Consider the following 21,752-nt stretch of genomic DNA (forward strand, 5'->3'; position numbering starts at 1 on the left):
TCATTGTTCAATCTAAAAATAAAGCGATCTGAACTATATACGACACGGATATCGAAAAGCATAACATATATCACTGTGTCAAATTTCACTGAAATCGGATTAAAAATGCGCCTTTCATGGGGCCAAAAACTTTAAATCGAGAGATCGGTCTATATGGCAGCTCTATGCAAATCATGATCGATCTAGACCAAATTGCAGAAATATGTGGAGGGGCTTAACTCAACTCTTTGTCCCAAATTTCGGCAACATCGGACAATAGATGCGCTTTTTCTGGCCCACAAAACCTAAAACCGAGAGATCGGTCTATATGGCAGCTATATCCAAATCTGGGCCGATCAATGCGATATTGCAGAAGTATGTCAAGGGGCTTAACACAACTCACTGTACCAATTTTCGGCGACATCGGACAATAAATGCGCCGCCTTTTATGCGCTTAAGACCCTAAATCGGTGGATCGGTCTATATAGCAGCTATATCCAAATCTGGACCGATCTGAGCCAAATTGACGAAGGATGCCGAAGGGCCTAACACAACTCACTGTCCCAAATTTCAGCAAAATCGAATAACAAATGTGGCTTTTATGCGCTTAAGACCCTAAATCGGTGGATCGGTCTATATAGCAGCTATATACAAATCTGGGCCGATCTGAGCCAAATTGACGAAGGATGCCGAAGGGCCTAACACAACTCACTGTCCCAAATTTCAGCAAAATCGAATAACAAATGTGGCTTTTATGCGCTTAAGACCCTAAATCGGTGGATCGGTCTATGTAGCAGCTATATACAAATCTGAACCGATCTGAGCCAAATTGACGAAGGATGCCGTAGGGCCTAACACAACTCACTGTCCCAAATTTCAGCAAAATCGAATAACAAATGTGGCTTTTATGGGCCTAAGACCCTAAATCGGTGGATCGGTCTATATGGGGGCTATATCAAAATATAGTCCGATATAGCCTATCTTCGAACTTAACCTGCTTATGGACAAAAAAAGATTCTGTGCAAAGTTTCAGCTCAATATCTCTATTTTTGAAGACTGTAGCGTGATTTCAACAGACAGACGGACCGACGGACGGATATGTCTGGATCGTCTTAGATTTTTACGCTGATTAAGAATATATATACTTTATAGGGTCGGAAATGGATATTTCAATGTGTTGCAAACGGTATGACAAACTCAATATACCCCCATCCTTCGGTGGTGGGTATAACAAGTAAGAGAGTGCTAAATACGGCCAGGCCGACTCTTATATGCTCTCCTCCACCATGGATAGCATTTGTCGAGTTCCTTGCGCGGTTTCTCTTTTCAGGCTAACCAAGAATAGTGAATAAGAACTGTTATTGTATTGGAACTATATCAAGTTATGGTCCGATTCGTACCATAAAAGAATTGAATGCTGAACATTGTAGAAGTCATTGTGTAATATTTCAGTCCATTCGGATAATAATTGCGCCCTCTAGAGGCTCAAGAGGTCAAGACCCATGATCGGTTTATATGGCAGCTATATAAAAACATGAACCGTTTTGGACCATTTACAATCCCAACTGTCCTACACTAATGAAAAGTGTTTGTCCAAAATTTCAAGCTCCTAGTTTTATTTCTTCGAAAGTTAGCGTGCTTTCGACAGATAGATCGATCGGACTAGATTTGCGAATTCAAGAAGTCAAATTGGGAGATTGAAGGACGTTTTTGCAGAACACTATACGCAAAATTTCAGACAAATCGGACTAAAATTGCGACTTCCAGAGACTCAAGAAGTCACATCTGGGGATCGGTTTATATGGGAGCTATATCAGGCTTTATCAGGCAAATCGGACTAAAATTGCGGCTTCCACAGGCTCAAGTAGTCAAATCTGGAGAGCTATATCAGATTATAGATCGATTTGGACCGTATTCGACACATTTGTAAGAAGACTTAGCAGAACACCATATGCAAAATTTCAGCCAAATTAGCTAAAATTGCGGCTTCCAGGGGCTCAAGAACAAGTCAAATAGGGAAATCGGTTTATATGGGAGGTATATCAGGTTATAGACCGATATACAGAACACTATATACTAAATTTCTGCCAAATCGGACACAAATTGCGGCTAGTAAGGGCTCATGAAATCAAACTGGGGATCGATCGGTTTACATGGGAGCTACATAAGGTTATAGTCCAATTTGGACCGTACTAAGCACAGTTGATGGAAGACATAACAGAACACTGCATGCAAAATTTCGGCCAAATCAGACAAAATCAGCGGCTTCCATAGGCGCAAGTAGCACAAATATGGGCATCGGTTTATATGGGAGCTATATCAGGTTAAAGACCGATGTGGACCGTCATCGATTTGGACCGTATAGACCGATTTGCACACTCGTAGGAAGACTTAACAGCACCAACATGCAAATTTCAGCCAAATCGGGCGGCTTCCTGGTCTTCAAGAAGTCAAATCGGGAGATCGGTTTATATATGGAACTATATCCAAGTCTTAAACTATATGGCCCATTTGTAATCCCCAACGACTTCGAATCCCCAACGTTCGACCGCTATCGAGATTTCGACAGACGAACAGGAGTTTGGTATATGTATAGAATAACAGTGAGTTGTACCAGGGGCGCCGATATTAAAAACCAAATATGACCCATATTTACATATAGCTGCCATATACACCGATATGCCGCTTTAGTATATTAAGCCCATAAAAGGCACATTTACTATCCGACTTCGATGAAATTGGAAACAGTGAGTTGGTTAGCATCCCAACGATATTTAGATATCGCTGCCATATAGACCGATCTACCGGTTGAGGGTCTTGAGCCCGATTTCGCTGAAACTGTAACTTGTATAAGAGTTGTCGGGACCTGAATGAAATATGATCCAGACCAGCTGTCATATAGAGCGATCTGTCGATAGAGGGTCTTAAGCCCATAAAATCCCCAATTATTATCCGATTTAGCGTCTTAAGCCCGTTACAGGCGCATTTTTTATCCGACTTCGATGAAATTGGAAACAGTGAGTTGTTTGTAGCCTCCCGTCATTCGGCTCAAATATGGTTCAGATCGGACCATATTTAGATATAGCTGTCATATAGACCGATCTGTAGATTTTGGGTCTTAAGCCAATAAAAGCCGCAATTATTATCCGATTTCGTTGAAATTTGAAATAGTGAGTCGATTCAAGCCTCCAGATAGCTGTCTAAAATATGGTTCAGATCGGTTTATATTCTGAAATAGGTACCATGTAGCGATCTGCCGATTAAGCGTCTTAAGCCCATAAAAGCTGCATTTATTAACCGATTTCGATGGAATTTGGCACAGTGACTTGTATTAAGCCTCCCGTCGTCCAAATCAGACTATAGTTATATTGGGTTGCCCAAAAAGTAATTGTGGATTTTTCATATAGTCGGCGTTGACAGATTTTTTCATAGCTTGTGACTCTGTGCATTGCATTCTTTCTTCTGTCAGTTATCAGCTGTTACTTTTAGCTTGCTTTAGAAAAAAAGTGTAAAAAAAGAACATTTGATTAAAGTTCATTCTAAGTTTTATTAAAAATGCATTTACTTGCTTTTAAAAAATCCGCAATTACTTTTTGGGCAACCCAATTTATAGCTGCCATATATACCGATCTTCCAATTAAGGGTCTTAATTCCATAAAAAGCGGATTTGTAGCCCGATTTCGCAGAAACAGTGACTTGTATAAGAATTCTCGGATCCAGAATGAAATATGATCCAGACCAGCTCCTATTTGGATATTACTATGGGTATGGTGGTGGGTATCCAAAGGTGGGTATCCAAAGAACTTAACGCCTTTTTACTTGTTTTAAGTTGTAGCGGTTCCAAAATAGTTTTGTTAAAAACTTTGAATCCTAAGCCCTGCATTACACGGACCTAAAATCATATTCCTACTTTTAGTTTTTACATGTACTAAAAAATGTGATCACGTTTTTTCAGACAATGCCTCTTATATGACGACATAAATAAAATTCATTGTGCACGCATGCACAGTGCCTTTTACTAAATTTTTTAAAAGAGCACAAAGCACAGAACACTTCTGCGGTATGGTAAATATTTGGTTGCCCAAAAAGTAATTGCGGATTTTTCATATAGTTGGCGTTGAGAAATTTCATTTCACAGCTTGTGACTCTGTAATTGCATTCTTTCTTCTGTCAGTTATCAGCTGTTACTTTTAGCTTGCTTTAGAAAAAAAGTGTAAACAAAGTATATTTGATTAAAGTTCATTCTAAGTTTTATTAAAAATGCATTTGCTTTCTTTTAAAAAATCCGCAATTACTTTTTGGGCAACCCAATAGATGCTTGTAATTAGACAAAGCGGATGAATTTCTGTGACGCTCATTTAAAAATCGCCTCTTAAGAGAATTTTTCACAACATTCTCTTATTTTCATAAGGTTCACAAATATGTAGACAACAACTTGCTCATGATACAGAGAAACCTCTTGCACTGCAAATATAGACATATCTCACAAATCTCATATATGGATTTTTCATATAGTCGGCGTTGAGAAATTTTTTCACAGCTTGTGACTCTGTAATTGCATTCTTTCTTCTGAAAAATGTGTAAAAAAAGTATATTTGATTAAAGTTCATTCTAAGTTTTATTAAAAATGCATTTACTTTCTTTTAAAAAATCCGCAATTACTTTTTGGGCAACCCACATATATCGATTTGGACCAAATACTAACAAAATATTGGCCATATCTAAAAATAAACCGACCTGAACCATATACGACACGGATGTCGAAAAGCCTAACATAAGTCACTGTTTCAAATCACAATGAAATCGGATTATAAATGCGCCTCTTATAGGGCCAAGCATTAAAATCGACATATTGGTCTGTATGGCAGCTATATCCAAATTTGGACTGATTTGAGCCAAGTTGCAGAAAAATTTCGAAGAGCCTTACATAACTCACTATTCACGGTCGGACATGGCTAGATCATCTACGGTCGGACATGGCTAGATCATCTTAGAAATGGATATTTCGAAGTGTTGCAAACGGAATGACAAAAGAATGTACCCCCCCCCCCCCCCATCCGTCGGTGGTGGGTATAACAAGTAAAAGCGAGCTAAGTTCGGCACATAGCGTACGCCCGCCTGTCGACATAACGATAGCGGTTGAACGTGTATAGTTAGCCGCTTGAAATTATGCACAGATACTTAATATTTATTTAGGTCGTTGGGGATTGCAAATGGGCCATTTCGTTTCAGATTTATTGTAGTTATAGCCGATCTCCCGATTTGATTTCTTAAGCCCCTGGGAGCCGCAATTTTTGTCCGATTTGGCTGAAATTTTGCATATGGTGTTCCGTTCCAACCACTGTGCCTAGTACGGTCCGGATCGGTCTACAACCTGATATAGCTCCCATATAAACCAATCTCCCGAATTGCCTTCGTAAACCCCTTGCTGGCCGCAATTTTTGGCTGTTGGCTGAAATTTTGCATGCGGTGATCTGTAACGAATTCCAAAAACTATACCAAATACGGCCCAAATCAGTCAGTAACCTGATATAGCTCCCATGTAAACCGGTCTCTCGATCATCCCTGTTCGGTTCCTAGAAACATCGGTTTTGCTGGTTTGATAGAAGTTTGGTATGTGGAGCAAAATTATGCCCTTCAACTAAATTTATTTTGTTCCCGAGAACAAACTTAGCACGCTTTTAATTGTTTATCGGAAGATTTCTGAGGTCAAATGTATTGCAAACTAGCCGATGCGGGCCCGCTCCGCTGCGCCTTCTTTAACTCTATCTAATATCTTTTTAGGGTCGGGACACTTCGCCCTGAATACGGATATCGAATTTATCGAACAAAGCGGTGTTCATCCCCCTCTTAATGTTGGCGATAATAGCGAGGTATAATTCTGTGCATGGTCATTTCAAAAATTTTCCCCAAAGAGGTGTCGCACTGCGGAGCGCCGTTCAGACTCGGCTATAAAAAAGGTCCCTTTTCATTGAGTTTAAACTTGAATCGGAAAGTACCCATTGATGTATGGTTTGCCCCTGCTCGGTTGCTGGTGTTTTTAAAAATTAGGGTAATGAGAGATGCTCCTTAGAGGAGGGATGGCACCTCAGACATTTCGATTCAAATATGGATATCAAATTCGTGCTGCACTTCCAAATCCCTTTAATTTGAGCCCCATATTGCCATGGCCGGTAAATATGAACCGTTTGGAGGGTGTTTTGGGGCTGTGGCGGCCACCGGCACTTTTTACTAAAACTATCTATGAAATTCGTTCTTTAGTCCCAACGGGGGTGCTTTAGGGATATCAAATTCGTTTTCTACTCTCAAATACCTTTTATTTGAGTCCCATGTTGTCATAATGGGTCAAATAACCCATTTGACGTATGTTTTAGGAGGAAAAGTGCCACCCAGGCTTGAACGCAAATTTTAATGTGGGGGAGGAGTGCCCCGCTGGGTACTTGAACCCAAATTTTAATACCATATTCGTGTTCTGGTCTCCAATACCTTTCATTGTTACCCTTATTGTGCCCATCGGACCACTTTCGGATAAGGTTGGCGTTTTTGGGATGAGGGGTAGGGTCGACCTCCAACCGATATCTGAAAATTATATAGCCTATGTTTCCTTCCAGACAAACGTACACAATCTATGAAAATGTTAAGAAAATCGGTTCAGCCAAGTATCATGGGTCTAATTGTGTTTTTGAGGGGTGGCATGACCCCCCTATACATCGATCTGATTTTAAATGCCAGATTCGAAATCTACTCCCGAATACCTTTCATTTGGGCCACATATTAAAATGAACATCCTATATGTGTGTTTGGGGGAGTCTTGGGGTTGGGGCGGTCCGATGGGTACTTAGACTCAAATTTTAATACCATATTCGTACTATACTCTCCAATACCTTTCATTTGATATTTGATTGTCCCGATCGATCCACTTATGATTTGGGGTTGTGTTTTGGGCACAAGAGAAAGGGTCCGTCCCCCTTCCGACACCATGTTTCCTTCCAGACCAACCTACACAATATGCGAAAATTTCGAGAAAATCGGTTCTGTCGTTTTTCAGTCTGCACAGAACAAACAAATCGAGTCCCATATATCCGTGATTGGCTAATGTGCCAATGCCATTTTGGGAATTTTTGTGGGGGTGCGGTGACCCCCTATACTTCGACATGAATTTGTATGACATATTCGTTATCTACTCCCGCATACTATTCATTTGATACCCATATTGTCCTTATCGGTCTACTTTAGATTTTGGGTGGTGTTTTTGGGGTAACCGTGGAGGTACTTGGAGCCTTCTTTTATTATGAAATGCGTATTCTACTCTTAAATACCTTTCATTTGAATCCCATATTGTCCCGATCGGTCCGCTTTTATGTTTGGGTAGTACTTTTGGAAAAGGGGGAGGGTCCGCCCCCCTCCCGATATCAGAAAGTTATATAGCCTATGTTTCCTGCCAGACTAACCTACAAATTCCGTGAAAATTTCAAGGTAATCGGTTCAGCCGTTTTTGAGTCTATACGAAGCAAACAAACAAACCGACAAACAAACACAAATTGAATTTTATATATAAGACTAGCTGACCCGGGCCCGCTCCGCTGCGCCTTATTTTGCTTTATATGGAACAAAAGTTTCTTAGGAATATTTATTTTCGACAATTAAAGGGCTTTTAGTGAAATACCATGCTACGAAAATAGTATTTCGCTTGACTAACAGTTTAACAATATAAGCGCCTTTATCTGAATCCCATATGATCTTTATTGGTCCACGAATTTAAGTTTGGATGTAAGGTGTACTCCATTCGTAAAATACTTTATTTCAGCCCGATATCCTCATGATGTCTGATTTCGTGGTGTTTTCGGGGGAGAGGTCGTCCCCTCAGATGCTTAACCCTGAAGAAATATCAACATCGTGGTCTTCTCTCAAATACCATTTATTTAAACCCCATAATGCCATTGGTTTAAAGGGAGTCCACAGGATGAGCCGTCCCCCAAACACATGACCCCAAAATTGGCTATCAAATTCGTTTTCTAATCTCAAATACCTTTCATTTGAGCCACATATTGGCATGGTCGAAAAATTTTTTTCCTTTGGGGGATGTTTAGGGAAAGGGGTGATGCCCTAAATACATGGTCCTAAATTTGGATATCAAATTCGTTTTCCACTCCCAAATACCTTTATTTGAGCCCCATATTTCGATGGTAAGTAAAAAAGTTGCTGTTTGTGGGGTATTTTGGGAAAGGGGTAGATCCCCAGAAAATTGGTCCCCAAAAATGGGTATCAATTCTTGCTCTACCCCCCAATACCTTTCACTTAAGCTCCATATTGACATGGTCGGTAAATATTTAGGGGTGTTTTGCGGTCCCTCAAACACTAAGCCCGGAAAATATATTAGCAACGTGCTCTATTCTCATATATCTACACAAACATTTATTTGAACCCCATATTGCCATATTGGCCTCAAAATTGGATATCAAATTCGTTTTCTAATCTCATTTAAACTCCTTATTGCAAAAGCCAGCAAAAATGTCCGGTTTGGATTAGGATTTGGTTGTTATGGTGGTGGGACGTCCCCTAGAAAGCTGGTCCCTAATGTTGATATCAGATACGTGGTCTAGCTTGGGGGGTGTTTTTGGGGATGGGCGGCCACTCAGTGAGTTGGCCTTGAAAATATATATCGGATTCGTGTTCCACTCTAAAAACCCTCTTATTTGAGCCTCATTTTGCAATAGTCAGCAAATACTTACTATTTGGGTGGCGTGGCCCGAATATTGATATCAAATTCGTGCTTCACTCCCAAAGACCTTTCATTTGAGCCCCATCTGGCTATGGTCGTAAATGTGTTCCCTTTGGGGGATGTTCTTGGTGAGAGGTGCCCCCCCAAACACTTGGTCCCATATTTGGACATCAGATTCTAATTCTACATTCAAATACCTCTCATTTGAGTCCCATATTGCCATGGTCAGTGAATAGTCCTCTTTGGGAGATGTTTTGGTGAAGGGGTGGACCCCCAGAAACTTGGTCTCACATTTGGATATCATATTCGTATTCTACTCGCAAATACCTTTCATTTGAGTCCCATATTGCCATGGTCGGTAGATATGTCCGTTTTAGGGCTGTTTTGGGGGTTGGGGTGGTCCCCCTAACACTTGGTCCGACAATTGGATATCAGATACGTTTTCTTATCCCAAATACCTTTCATATGAGTCCCATATTGTCGTGATTGGTCTAAATATATGTTTGGTAGGTTTTAGGGTGGGGCGGCCCCCCTAGGTGCACCTTCCGAAATTTGGATATCAAATTTTTATTTTTAGGGTACTATATGAGAGCACATAAAATTTCGCTTAAATCGCACCACCCATCTCCGAGATCTGGCGTTTCTGAAAATTAGGGTAAGGGAGAGGGTACGCCCCCCCCAACAAATATCAAACAATTTAGTACCCTATTTTCACCACGGGATCATTATGTACCATCTGTGAAAATTTCAAGAAAATCGGTTCAGCCGTTTCTGAGTCTATAAGGAACACACAAACATACAAACAAACACAAATTGATTTTTATACGCACCACCGACGGATGGGGGTATATTAATTTTGTCATTCCGCTTGCAACACATCGAAATATCCATTTCCGACCCTATAAAGTATATATATTCTTGATCAGCGTAAAAATCTAAGACGATCTAGACATGTCCGTCCGTCTGTCCGTCTGTCTGTTGAAATCACGCTACAGTCTTTAAAAATAGAGATATTGAGCTGAAACTTTGCAAAGACTCTTTTTTTGCCCATAAGCAGGTTAAGTTCGAAGGTGGGCTATATCGGACTATATCTTGATATAGCCCCCATATAGGCCCATAAAAGCCACATTCATTATCCGATTTTGCTAAAATTTGGGACAGTGAGTTGTGTTAGGCCCTTCGACATCCTCCGTTGACTTAGATCGGTCCAGATTTCGATATAGCTGCCATATAGACCGATCCTCCGCTTTAAGGTCTTAGGCCCATAAAAGCCACATTTATTATCCGATTTTTCTGAAATTTGGGACAGTGAATTGTGTTAGGCCCTTCGATATCCTCCGTCAATTTGGCTCAGATCGGTCCAGTTTTGGATATAGCTGCCATATAGACCGATCCTCCGATTTAGGGTCTTAGACCCATAAAAGCCACATTTATTATCCGATTTTGCTGAAATTTGGGACAGTGAGTTGTCTTAGGCCCTTCGACATCCTTTGTCAATTTGGCCCAGATCGGTCCAGTTTTGGATATAGCTGCCATATAGACCGATCCTCCGCTTTAAGGTCTTAGGCCCATAAAAGCCACATTTATTATCCGATTTTGCTGAAATTTGGGAAAGTGAGTTATCTTAGGCCCTTCGACATCCTTTGTCAATTTGGCTCATATCGGCTCAGATTTGGATATAGCTGCCATATAGACCGATCTCTCGATTTAAGGTTTTGAGCCCATAAAAATCGCATTTATTATCCGATGTGGCCGAAATTTGGGACAATGAGTTGTGATAAAACTTTCGATATTATTTTTCAATTTGGCTCAAATCGGTCCAGATTTGGATATAGCTGCAATGTAGACCGATCTCTTGATTTAAGGTTTTGGGGCCATAAAAGGCGCATTTATTGTCCGATTTCGCCGAAATTTGGGACAGTGAGTTGTGTTAGGCTCTTCGACATGTATCTGCAACTTGGTCGAAATCGGTCCAGATTTGGATATAGCTGCCATATAGACCGATATCTCGATGAAAAGCCTTGGCCCAATAAATTTGACACAGTGACCTATGTTAGGCCTTTCGACGTCTGTGTCGTTTATGGTTCAGAGCGGTTTATTTTTAGATATAGCTACTAAAAAGAGCAAAATTTTGCTTTACACAGTTGAACAATGACTTGTACTTATTAGAATTTGGTCCAAATCGGAACATATTTCTAAATAGCTGCTAGGGTTCATAAGGTATGCATTTTTCCCCGGATTTGACGAAAGGTGGTTTATATCTATACCCGAGGTGGTGGGCATTCAAAGTTCGGCCCGGCCGAACTTAACGCCTTTTTACTTGTTATATATAAGAATTAACATAAACTTTTTTTTTTATTGAATTTATTGTACAACGTTGTTTGACACGTTTTCGTGCTTTGCAGTTTCCATTAAAATAATAATTGATTCAATTTAGTTCTTCTTATTTTAAGTTTTTTTTTTTTTGTTTTGGCCAGCATCGACCCACAAACCACTTCAACACACTGTCTGAGGTTCATCTGTACATATGGCATACTTTGCAGATTTCCCCCTATTCTCTGTCAGTATTTTAAGTGACGCCAACGTATGCGGACACACCTGCAGATTATTTGATTCGAATTTATTTTGTGTTTTGTTTGCATATATCTTAATTGTGTTATATAACTTAAAAGTGTTGAAATGCTCAACATGGATCCATTAGAATCGGAAGAAATATGTTTAAACTGTGATACATGGTTATATATTTACAAGCTGCTAAATTTTTCCGACCAACTGAGGCTAGCCCAGGTCAATGGCTATTTGAGAAGTGTGTTTGAAAATTTCATATGGCCATTGAACTATGAAGGACTGACAATAGCGGAAAAATTGCCTCTCTATATAGTGGCCAATGAGGGGGATGCCAATCGAATTCTACTATCGTCCGAAGTGTTGCGTGAATTCTTGGCAGTTTATGCTGAGCAAGTTCGAGTGCTAACTTCATATTCCGATCTAAGTTTGCAGCATTTTAAAAATCTCACCACTCTCAAATGTTGCGCCGACATACGTTGGCTTGCATTGATCCAGTCGGTGGCCAAGAGTCTTCCGCATATAGAAAAATTGCACCTGCTGTCCTATAGGATACATAAGTCCATAAGGACACATATGTTTGAAGACATAGAGAAGGGGTTTGTCACCGACGAATTTGTTAGCAGCCTGCTAAGCATGACACGGCTGAGAGAGCTCTGCTTGGGTCATCGTGATGACTATCCCATAATAAGGGTTAAATTCTCACACCACCTGCAGCTGCTGGCCAAACTGAAATTGGAAATTTTGAAAATGAGTTTTTTAGTGGATATTCAAGAAGAAATTGAACTCCCTAGCCTTGAAGCACCCTCCCAGTTGCATGAATTACAAATAGCCACCTCATTTGATTCAAACAAATGGCGCTTAAATTTTTCGAAATTTTTAGAAATTTTCCACCATCTAACCAATTTAAATATACGGGTAACTGATGGGCTCACCAAAGAGATCATGGACAAAGTTTCCCAAGCTTGTCATCATCTAGATAAGCTCAGCGTACAATGGACTAACTTCAATCAAATTGAAGATGTAGCCTTGCCTCCCAAGCTGCAATCGCTTAACATTGAATTTTGTTCTGGCTTAAGTTATGAAAACCTAAAACAAATCCTTAGCTGTACCTCCATAACGTCGTTTATCTCCCATGGCACTTGGTATGAGGGTGAATTTGAGGATTTTCCCATATCAGCTTTAATCGAAACTTTAAACCTAAGCAACATCGATATGGCAGAATTTCAAATGGCCTATGCCAATAATGCAAATTTAAAAAATCTCACCTGGCATCCCTCACCCAGAGAGGACAGAGAGAGGACAGGACAGAGCAGCATTTACTGTGGAGTACCCAAAAACTTGGAAACTTTGGATATGCAACGGGGACAAATGAGTTTGGAGACACTGCAGCAAATGCCAAAACTTTCCAAATTGCACACCTGGTTGATGGTGCCTTTACAATGGCCCTACATCTATGGGATTTTACGACTACCTTCTTTAAGGGAACTAACTCTGAGGATTGATGAGCATCAGTCGCAATCGCCTAATGTTGAAGGATTTTCCACGAGCGTGCATCATTTGAGATTGGTCTATCGCAAATCATTTATTGGGGATTTAGAATTTTGGCTAAAATTATTCAATCACAATTCCAATATGACTTTGGCTTTATCCACCCAGCCAGAGTTTGAGAACAATTTGATGACCTTAATCAACCACAAAGATTTTCCCAAATTTCTGAAGAATATCTATTTATATGGATTTACAATAAGTAAGTGCGTTCATTAGATCAACATTAATTTTTATACCCACCACCATAGGATGGCCGTATACTACTCAAGTCATTGATCGTCTCGACATACTGAGTCGAACTAGCCATGTCCGTCCGTCCGTCCGCCTGTTGGAAATCACGAAATCGGTCGAACGCAAAAAGCTTACTGCATGCAATTTTGCCCAAATGCTTAATATTGACGAAGTTCGTGGGGGATTGCAAAAGGGCCATATCGGTTCAGATTTAGATATAACTCCCATATAAACCGATCTCTCGATTTGGTTTCTTGAGCCCCTGGAAGCCGCAATTTTTCTCCGGTTTGGCTGAAATTTTGCATGCTGTGTTCTATTATGACTAGCAAGAACTGTACCAAGTACGGTCCGAATCGGCTTATAACCTGATATAGCTCCCATATAAACAGCTCTCCCGATTTGACTTCTTGAGCCCTGACAAGCCCCGATTTTCGTCCGATTTGGTTGAAATTGAGCATGTAGTGTTCGAGCCCTTACAAGCCCCAATTTTTGTCCGATTTGGATGAATGATCTGCTATGACTTCCAACAACTGTGCCAAGTACTATCGAAATCGGTCTATAACCGGATGTAGTTCCCATATAAACCGATCTCCCGATTTAACTTCCTGAGCCCCTGGAAGCCGCAATTTTTGTCCGATTTGGCTGAAATTACATGCACATGGTGTTCTGTTATGACTCTCAACAACTGTGCCAAGTACGGTTAAAATCGGTCAAGAACATGGTCTAGCTCCCATATAAACCGATCCGATCTACCGATTTAGGGTCTTAGGCCCATAAAAGCCACATTTATTATCCGATTTTGCTGAAATTTTAGACAGTGAGTTGTATTAGGTCCTTCGACATCCTTCGGCAATTTGGCCTAGATCGGTTAAGATTTGGATATAGCTGCCATATAGACCGATCTCTCGATTTAAGGTCTTGCGGCCATAAAAGGCACATTTATTGCCCGATTTCGCCGAAATTTGGGACAGTGAGTTGTGATAGGCTCTTCGACATTTTTCTGCAACTTGGCCCAGATCAGTCTAGATTTTGATATAGCTGTCATAAAGACCGATCTCTCGATTTAAGGTTTTGAGCCCATAAAATTCGCTTTTATTGCCAATGTCGCCGAAATTTAGGACAGTGACCTGTGTTAGGCCCTTCGATATCCTTCGTCAATTTAATCCAATTCGGTTCAGATTTGAATATAGCTGCCATATAGACTGATCTCTCGATTTCAAATTTGGGGCCATAAATTTCGCATTTATTGTCCGATTTCGCCGAAATCTGGGACAGTGAGTTGTCTTAAGCTCTTCGATATTCTTCTGCAACATGGCTCAAATCTCCGATATCTCTACCGATATCTCGATTTTAAGTCTTGGCCCCATAGAAGGCGCATTTATAATCCGATTTCACTGAAATTTTACACAAATTTGGTCCAAATCGGAACATATTTCGATATAACTGCTTTGGGGCATAAGGTATGACCATAGCAGTATACCTTTGACGAAAGGTGGTTTACATATATATCGGCGGCTGGTGGAAACGAAACTTTTTATGAGACAATCATTTAACTCAACTTTTCTAAGACTTAACTCTATATGCATTTTCTCTTAATTCAAGTTTTATTATATTAATTGAAATTTTATCAATAAAACAAGTAAAAGCGTGCTAAGTTCGGCCGGGCCGAATCTTACATACCCTCATTCCACCATGGATCGCATTTGTCGAGTTCTTCTCCCGGCATCTCTTCTTAGGCAAAAAAGGATATAAGAAAAGATTTGCTCTGCTATTATTATATTACTACATGTTGGAGACCTGTGTAAAATGTCAGCCAATTCGAATAAGAATTGCGCCCTTTGGGGGCTCTAGAAGTAAAATAGAGAGATCGATTTATATGGGAGCTGTATCGGGCTATAGACCGATTCAGATCATAATAAACACGTATGTTGATGGTCATGAGAGAATCCGTCGTTCAAAATTTCAGGCAAATCGGATAATAATTGCGACCTCTAGGGGTCAAGAAGTCAAGATCCCAGATCGGTTTATATGGCAGCTATATCAGGTTATGAACCGATTTGAACCTTATTTGACACAGTAGTTGAAAGTAAAAATAAAATACGTCATGCAAAATTTCAGCCAAATCGGATAGGAATTGCGCCCTCTAGAAGCTCAAGAAGTCAAGATCCCAGATCGGTTCATATGTCCGCTTTATCAGGTCATGGACCGATTCGAACCATACTTGGCACAGTTGTTGGATATCATAACAAAACACGTCGTGCAAAATTTCATTCCAATCGGATAAGAATTGCGCACTCTAGAGGCTCAAGAAGTCAAGACCCAAGATCGGTTTATATGGCAGCTATATCAAAACATGGACCGATATGACCCATTTACAATATCAACCGACCTACATTAATAAGAAGTATTTGTGCAAAATTTCAAGCGGCTAGCTTTACTCCTTCGGAAGTTAGCGTGCTTTCGACAGACAGACGGACGGACGGACGAACAGACGGACGGACGGACATGGCTAGATCGACATAAAATGTCGCGACGATCAAGAATATATATACTTTATGGGGTCTCAGACGAATATTTCGAGTAGTTACAAACAGAATGACGAAATTAGTATACCCACTCATCTTATGGTGGAGGGTATAAAAATCGCACGAAAATGTTCACGATTTAATTCCATTTTTTTGGTGGGATGAAGTTACTGTTAACCTCACAAGTAGCGCTCGTATGTCAAATCGTGACCTGACCAATCCCGAAATATGAAAGGCAACCCTCGTATTGAGGGAATGTCCCACTGAATGAAATCAGCAATTTTATTTGCTTTAAAATCTATTATCCAAAAAAAAAAGAAACGGCGAAAAATTTCGCGAAAAACGAATATAGTCTCAGCCTTACTTTGACATCGTTTTTGCATCACGTAATCGATTTATTTGTACATGATGATAACGTTTAATTTTGATAAATGCTTGCCCTATCAGCAAAAAGTTGTGGTAGAGTTGGTAAACCTGCATCGTTTTTTGTCACTTGTGTTTGATAATGACAATTTCATTGCTGCGTATCGGCGTATCGGCCTTTAGTCGCAAACAAAGGCAGCATTTAGGTAAAAATATGAGAGATAACAATTAAATACACTCAAAAACCAGTAGGGAAGGGCAAAAGAAAGGCGAACGGCCGAGTGTATAACACCATCCACCTACCCCATAAGTACAATGTGGAAGCTATATCCAATTCTGTACCAATCTTGATGGGCCTCGGCGGATGTTTTCAGATGGGTGGTTTGGCAATCATTTAATGATCATTTATTTTTCTAGAGACCCAATTTCTGCAGAATATTCTCTAACGGAAAAACTTCAGCACAGGCGGGACCACCCCCGAAATAAGTTTTTAAAACAACATTTCTTAAAATCTTTTTTTATTATAATCCAATTTTATGAAATTGTTTCTGAAGACTACATTTTAATGCATTTTTATACCCTCCACCATAGGATGGGGGGTATACCAATTTCGTCATTCTGTTTGTAACTACTCGAAATATTCGTCTGAGACCCCATAAAGTATATATATTCTTGATCGTCATGACATTTTATGTCGATCTAGCCATGTCGTCCGTCCGTCTGTCTGTCTGTCGAAAGCGCGCTAACTTCCGAAGGAGTAAAGTTAGCCGCTTGAAATTTTGCACAAATACTTCTTATTAGTGTAGGTCGGTTGGTATTGTAAATGGGCCATATCGATCCATGTTTTGATATAGCTGCCATATAAACCGATCTTGGGTCTTGAATTCGTGAGCCTCTAGAGTGCGCAATTCTTATCCGATTGGAATGAAATTTTGCACGACGTGTTCTGTTATGATATCCAACAACTGTGCCAAGTATGGTTCAAATCGGTCCATAACCTGATATAGCTGCCATATAAACCGATCTTGGGTCTTGACTTCTTGAGCCTCCAGAGGTCGCAATTATTATCCGATTTGCCTGAAATTATGTACTACGGATTCTCTCATGACCATCAACATACGTGTTTATTATGGTCTGAATCGGTCTATAGCCCGGTACAGCTCCCATATAAATCGATCTCTCTATTTTACTTCTTGAGCCCCCAAAGGCAGCAATTCTTATTCGAATTGGCTGACATTTTACACAGGTCTCCAACATGTAATAATATAATAATAGCGGAGCAAATCTTTTCTTATATCCTTTTTTGCCTAAGAAGAGATGCCGGGAGAAGAACTCGGCAAATGCGATCCATGGTGGAGGGTATGTAAGATTCGGTCCGACCGAACTTAGCACGCTTTTACTTGTTTTCTATCCGATTTCGCTGAAATTCGGAATAGTATGGTACAGATTGGACTATAGTTAGATATAGCTGTCATATAGACCGATCTGCCGACATAGGGTCTGAGGCCCATGAAACTGTTGTTTTAACCGATTTCGCTAAAATTGTAAACAGTGAGTTATTTTTAGCCTCCTGACACCCGACCTAAATATGGTTCAGATCGGACTGTATTTAGATATAGCTGCCATATAGACCGATCTGCCGATAAGGGGACTGAAGCCCATAAAAGCTTATTATTATCAAAGTGAGTTTTTCTGAGCCTCACGATATCCGACCTAAATATGGTTCAGATCGGGTTTTAATTGGATATATCTGCGAAAAAGACCAATATTTTGTTCTACAAAATTGAATAGTGACATATATAGAAGACCACTCAATGTCCGTGCCGAATTTGGGTGCTTAGGTTATCCAATTTTCACCGGATTGTGATGAAATAGGGTTTTCATATATACCCGAGGTGGTGAGTATTCAAAGTTCGGCCCGGCCGAACTTAATGCCTTTTTATTACTTGTACTTATTCCTCTCTACGAGTAACCTCTTTCACCTTGGTATATTGGTGAGAACTGTGAGTCTGTGATCCCACAATACAGTCCACAACCAGTTGATGAAATAGCTTGGATAACATCCAAACCATCCACATACTCTCATCTCATTGGAGCGGCCCCCTTACGTGCTGGACGTCTCCCCCATTTTATTCACTACCAAAACGAGCAATATATTGCTCCACAATGTTCCAATATATTTTTGAACAATGAGTTGTACTCATTAGACCACTCAAATTCCGTGTCGAATTTGATTGGACGATATTTCGATATAGCTGATGTGGGGGCATAAATTATGCATTTTTAATCGGATTTTGACGAAAGGTGGTTTACATATATACCCGTGGTGGTGCGTATCCAAAGTTCGGCCTTTTTACTTGTTTTTTTTTTATACCCACCACCGAAGGATGGGGGTATATTCATTTTGTCATTCCGTTTGCAACACATCGAAATATCCATTTCCGACCCTATAAAGTATACATATTCTTGATCAGCGTAAAAATCTAAGACGATCTAGCCATGTCCGTCCGTCTGTCCGTCCGTCTGTCTGTTGAAATCACGCTACAGTCTTTAAAAATTGAGATATTGAGCTGAAATTTTGCACAGATTCTTTTTTTGTCCATAAGCAGGTTAAGTTCGAAGATGGGCTATATCGGACTATATCTTGATATAGCCCCCATATAGACCGATCCGCCGATTTAGGGTCTTAGGCCCATAAAAGCCACATTTATTATCCGATTTTGCTGAAATTTGCGACAGTGAATTGCGTTGGCCCCTTTAACATTCTTCGTCAATTTGGCCCAGATCGGTTCAGATTTGGATATAGCTGCCATATAGACCGATCCTCCGATTTATGGTCTTAGGCCCATAAAAGCCACATTTATTATCCGATTTTGATGAAACTTGGGACAGTGAGTAGTGTTAGGCCCTTCGACATCCTTCGTCAATTTGGCCCAGATCGGTCTAAATTTGGATATAGCTGCCATATAGATCGATCCTCCGATTTATGGTCTTACGTCCATAAAAGCCACATTTATTATTCGATTTTGCTGAAATTTGGGACAGTGAGTTGTGTTAGGCCCTTCGGCATCCTTCGTTAATTTGGCTTAGATCGGTCCAGATTTGTATATAGCTGCTATATAGACCGATCCACCGATTTAGGGTCTTAAGCGCATAAAAGCCACATTTGTTATTCGATTTTGCTGAAATTTGGGACAGTGAGTTGTGTTAGGCCCTTCGGCATCCTTCGTCAATTTGGCTCAGATCGGCCCAGATTTGTATATAGCTGCTATATAGACCGATCCACCGATTTAGGGTCTTAAGCGCATAAAAGCCACATTTGTTATTCGATTTTGCTGAAATTTGGGACAGTGAGTTGTGTTAGGCCCTTCGGCATCCTTCGTCAATTTGGCTCAGATCGGTCCAGATTTGTATATAGCTGCTATATAGACCGATCCTCCGGTTTAGGGTCTTAGGACCATAAAAGCCACATTTATTATCCGATTTTGATGAAATTCGGGGCAGTGAATTGTGTAAGGCCCATCGACATCCTTCGTTAATTTGGCTCAGATCGGTCCAGATTTGGATATAGCTGCCATATAGATCGATCCTCCGATTTATGGTGTAAGGCCCATAATAGCCACATTCATTATCCGATTTTGCTGAAATTTGGGACAATGAGATGTGTTAGGCCCTTTGACATATTAATTCAATTTGGTCCAGATCGGTTCAAATTTGGATATAGCTGCCATATAGACCGATTTCTTGATTTATGGTTTTGGGCCCATAAAATGCTTATTTATTGCCCGATGTCCCCGAAATTTGGAACAATGAGTTAAGTTAAGCCCCTTGACATACTTCTGCAGTATCGCACAGATCGGTCCAGATTTGGATATAGCTGCCATATAGACCGATATCTAGGTTTTAGGTTTTGGGGCCATAAAAGACGCATTTATTGTCCGAAGTCGCTGAAATTTGAGACAGTGAGTTTGGTTAGGCTCTTCGACGTCCTTCTTCAATTTTGCCCAGATCAGTCCAGATTTGAATATAGCTGCCATATAGACCGATCTCTCGATTTAAGGTTTAGGGCCCATAAAAGAGGCATTTATTGTCCGATTTCGCCGAAATTCGGGACAGTGCTTTGTGTTAGGCTTTTCGACATGTTTCTGCAACTTGGCCCAAATCGGTCCAGATTTGGATATAGCTGCCATGTAGACCGTTATCTCGATTTAAAGTCTTGGCCCCATAAAAGGCGCATTTATAATCCGATGTCACTGAAATTTGACACAGTGACTTATGTTCGGCTTTTCGACATCCGTGTCGTATATAGTTCAGATCGGTATGAGGTATATGAGTATAAGGTATGAAATGTTCACCGAATTTTGATGAAAGGTGGTTTACATATATACCCGAGGTGGTGGGTATCCAAAGTTCGGCCCGGCCGAACTTAACGCCTTTTTACTTGTTTTTTTTAATTTTTCATATTCTTCCCTTTATTACAGAATGCTCCGAACTGCGACAGAATTTCGAGAATACCATTAAAAATATTGTCTACCATAAAAATGATTTCGATGATCTGGAGGATGACAAATATTTCATTGTGCTACGCAGATGATAAAAACAGTAGATAGAATAAACCGTCTTAAGAGCTTGTCTTTGAAAAATATTCACAAAGTTCCTTGTTTTTGATTAATAAATATCACAAGAAAATTAATAAAACCGGTAAGTAAAGACAAATGTCGGCAGGTAACAACTTACCGCCTACACCTACCCTATAAATACAATGTGGGAGCTGCATCTTATTCAGAATCAATTTTGATGAACCTCGCCGGATGTGTTCAGATGGGTTATTAAACAGTACGTATCACACTTCGAGCAAATATGTTCAAACTGTAATAACTACACTAATAAAAAAAAAATTTGCTGAAAATATTGTAGCAGCAGTTCAGCTGTTACACCAGTAGTACTGCAATCACAGAGTAGCAGGCTTACTGCTAAAAAGTCTGTTGTTTGCTAAAATTGACTGCTGCTTAACTATGAAGGAGATGTTAGACGAGCAAATCGAAGGCATATGTTAAGGTGTTTTGAATAACCAAATTTTCTATTCAAAACAGCAAAAAGGTTTGCTAAAACAGCAGTTTTTGTCTGCTGCAAATGAGAAAGCAAACATTGATGCTGTTTTAGCAAACATAGGACTGCTGTATTAGCAAACATTACTTACTGCTATTTCAGTGAGTAGTTTATCGCCTCTCAATTTCGAATCTTAATATGGTTCAGATCGGACTATATTAAGATGTAGCTGCGGTAGATCGGTCCCTACCGATAAAGGGTCTGAGGCCAATAAAAGCTATAGTTTTAACCGATTTCGCTGAAATTTGAAACAGTGGGTTATTTTAAGCCTTCCGACATCTGACCTAAGCATGGTTCAGATCGAACTATATTTAGATGTAGCTGTCATATAGACCGATCTCCCGATGAACGGTCTGAATCCCATAAAATCTTTATTAATTAACCGATTTCACTGAAATTCGAAATAGTGAGTAGTTTAACGCCTCTCAATTTCGAACCTAAATATGGTTCAGATCGGACTATATTTAGATATAGCTGCCATATGGACCGATCTGCCGATAAAGAGTCTGAGGCCCATAAAAGCTATAGTTTAAACCGATTTCGCTGAAATTTGAAACAGTGAGTAGTTTTAGGCCTCCTAACATAGGACACAAATATGATTCAGATCGGACTATATTTAGATATAGCTGCCACAACGACCGATCTGCCGATAAAGGGTCTGAAGCCCATAAAAGCTTTATTTATTACCCGATTTTGCTGAAATTTAA

General features: G+C 40.1%; 1 protein-coding gene across 1 annotated transcript; it reads left to right on the plus strand.

Moving 5' to 3' along the window:
* Window positions 1-11,275: 11,275 nt before the first annotated feature.
* LOC106094305 (uncharacterized) lies at window positions 11,276-20,556 on the plus strand. The gene is made up of 2 exons (XM_059360043.1): window positions 11,276-13,016; window positions 20,418-20,556. The coding sequence occupies exons 1-2, from the start codon at window positions 11,381-11,383 to the stop codon at window positions 20,528-20,530; spliced, it is 1,749 nt and encodes a 582-aa protein (XP_059216026.1). The 5' UTR covers window positions 11,276-11,380; the 3' UTR covers window positions 20,531-20,556.
* The last annotated feature ends 1,196 nt before the right edge of the window (window positions 20,557-21,752 follow it).

This window comes from Stomoxys calcitrans, chromosome 1, assembly GCF_963082655.1.
Source record: "Stomoxys calcitrans chromosome 1, idStoCalc2.1, whole genome shotgun sequence".
Lineage (NCBI taxonomy): Eukaryota > Metazoa > Arthropoda > Insecta > Diptera > Muscidae > Stomoxys > Stomoxys calcitrans.

Bases quoted from the DNA above. Each gene is read 5' to 3' on its own strand.
- LOC106094305 (XM_059360043.1), top strand. From the start codon at position 11,381: ATGCTCAACATGGATCCATTAGAATCGGAAGAAATATGTTTAAACTGT. The intron at 13,017-20,417 runs GTAAGTGCGTTC...CCTTTATTACAG, and splicing joins TTTATATGGATTTACAATAA to AATGCTCCGAACTGCGACAG.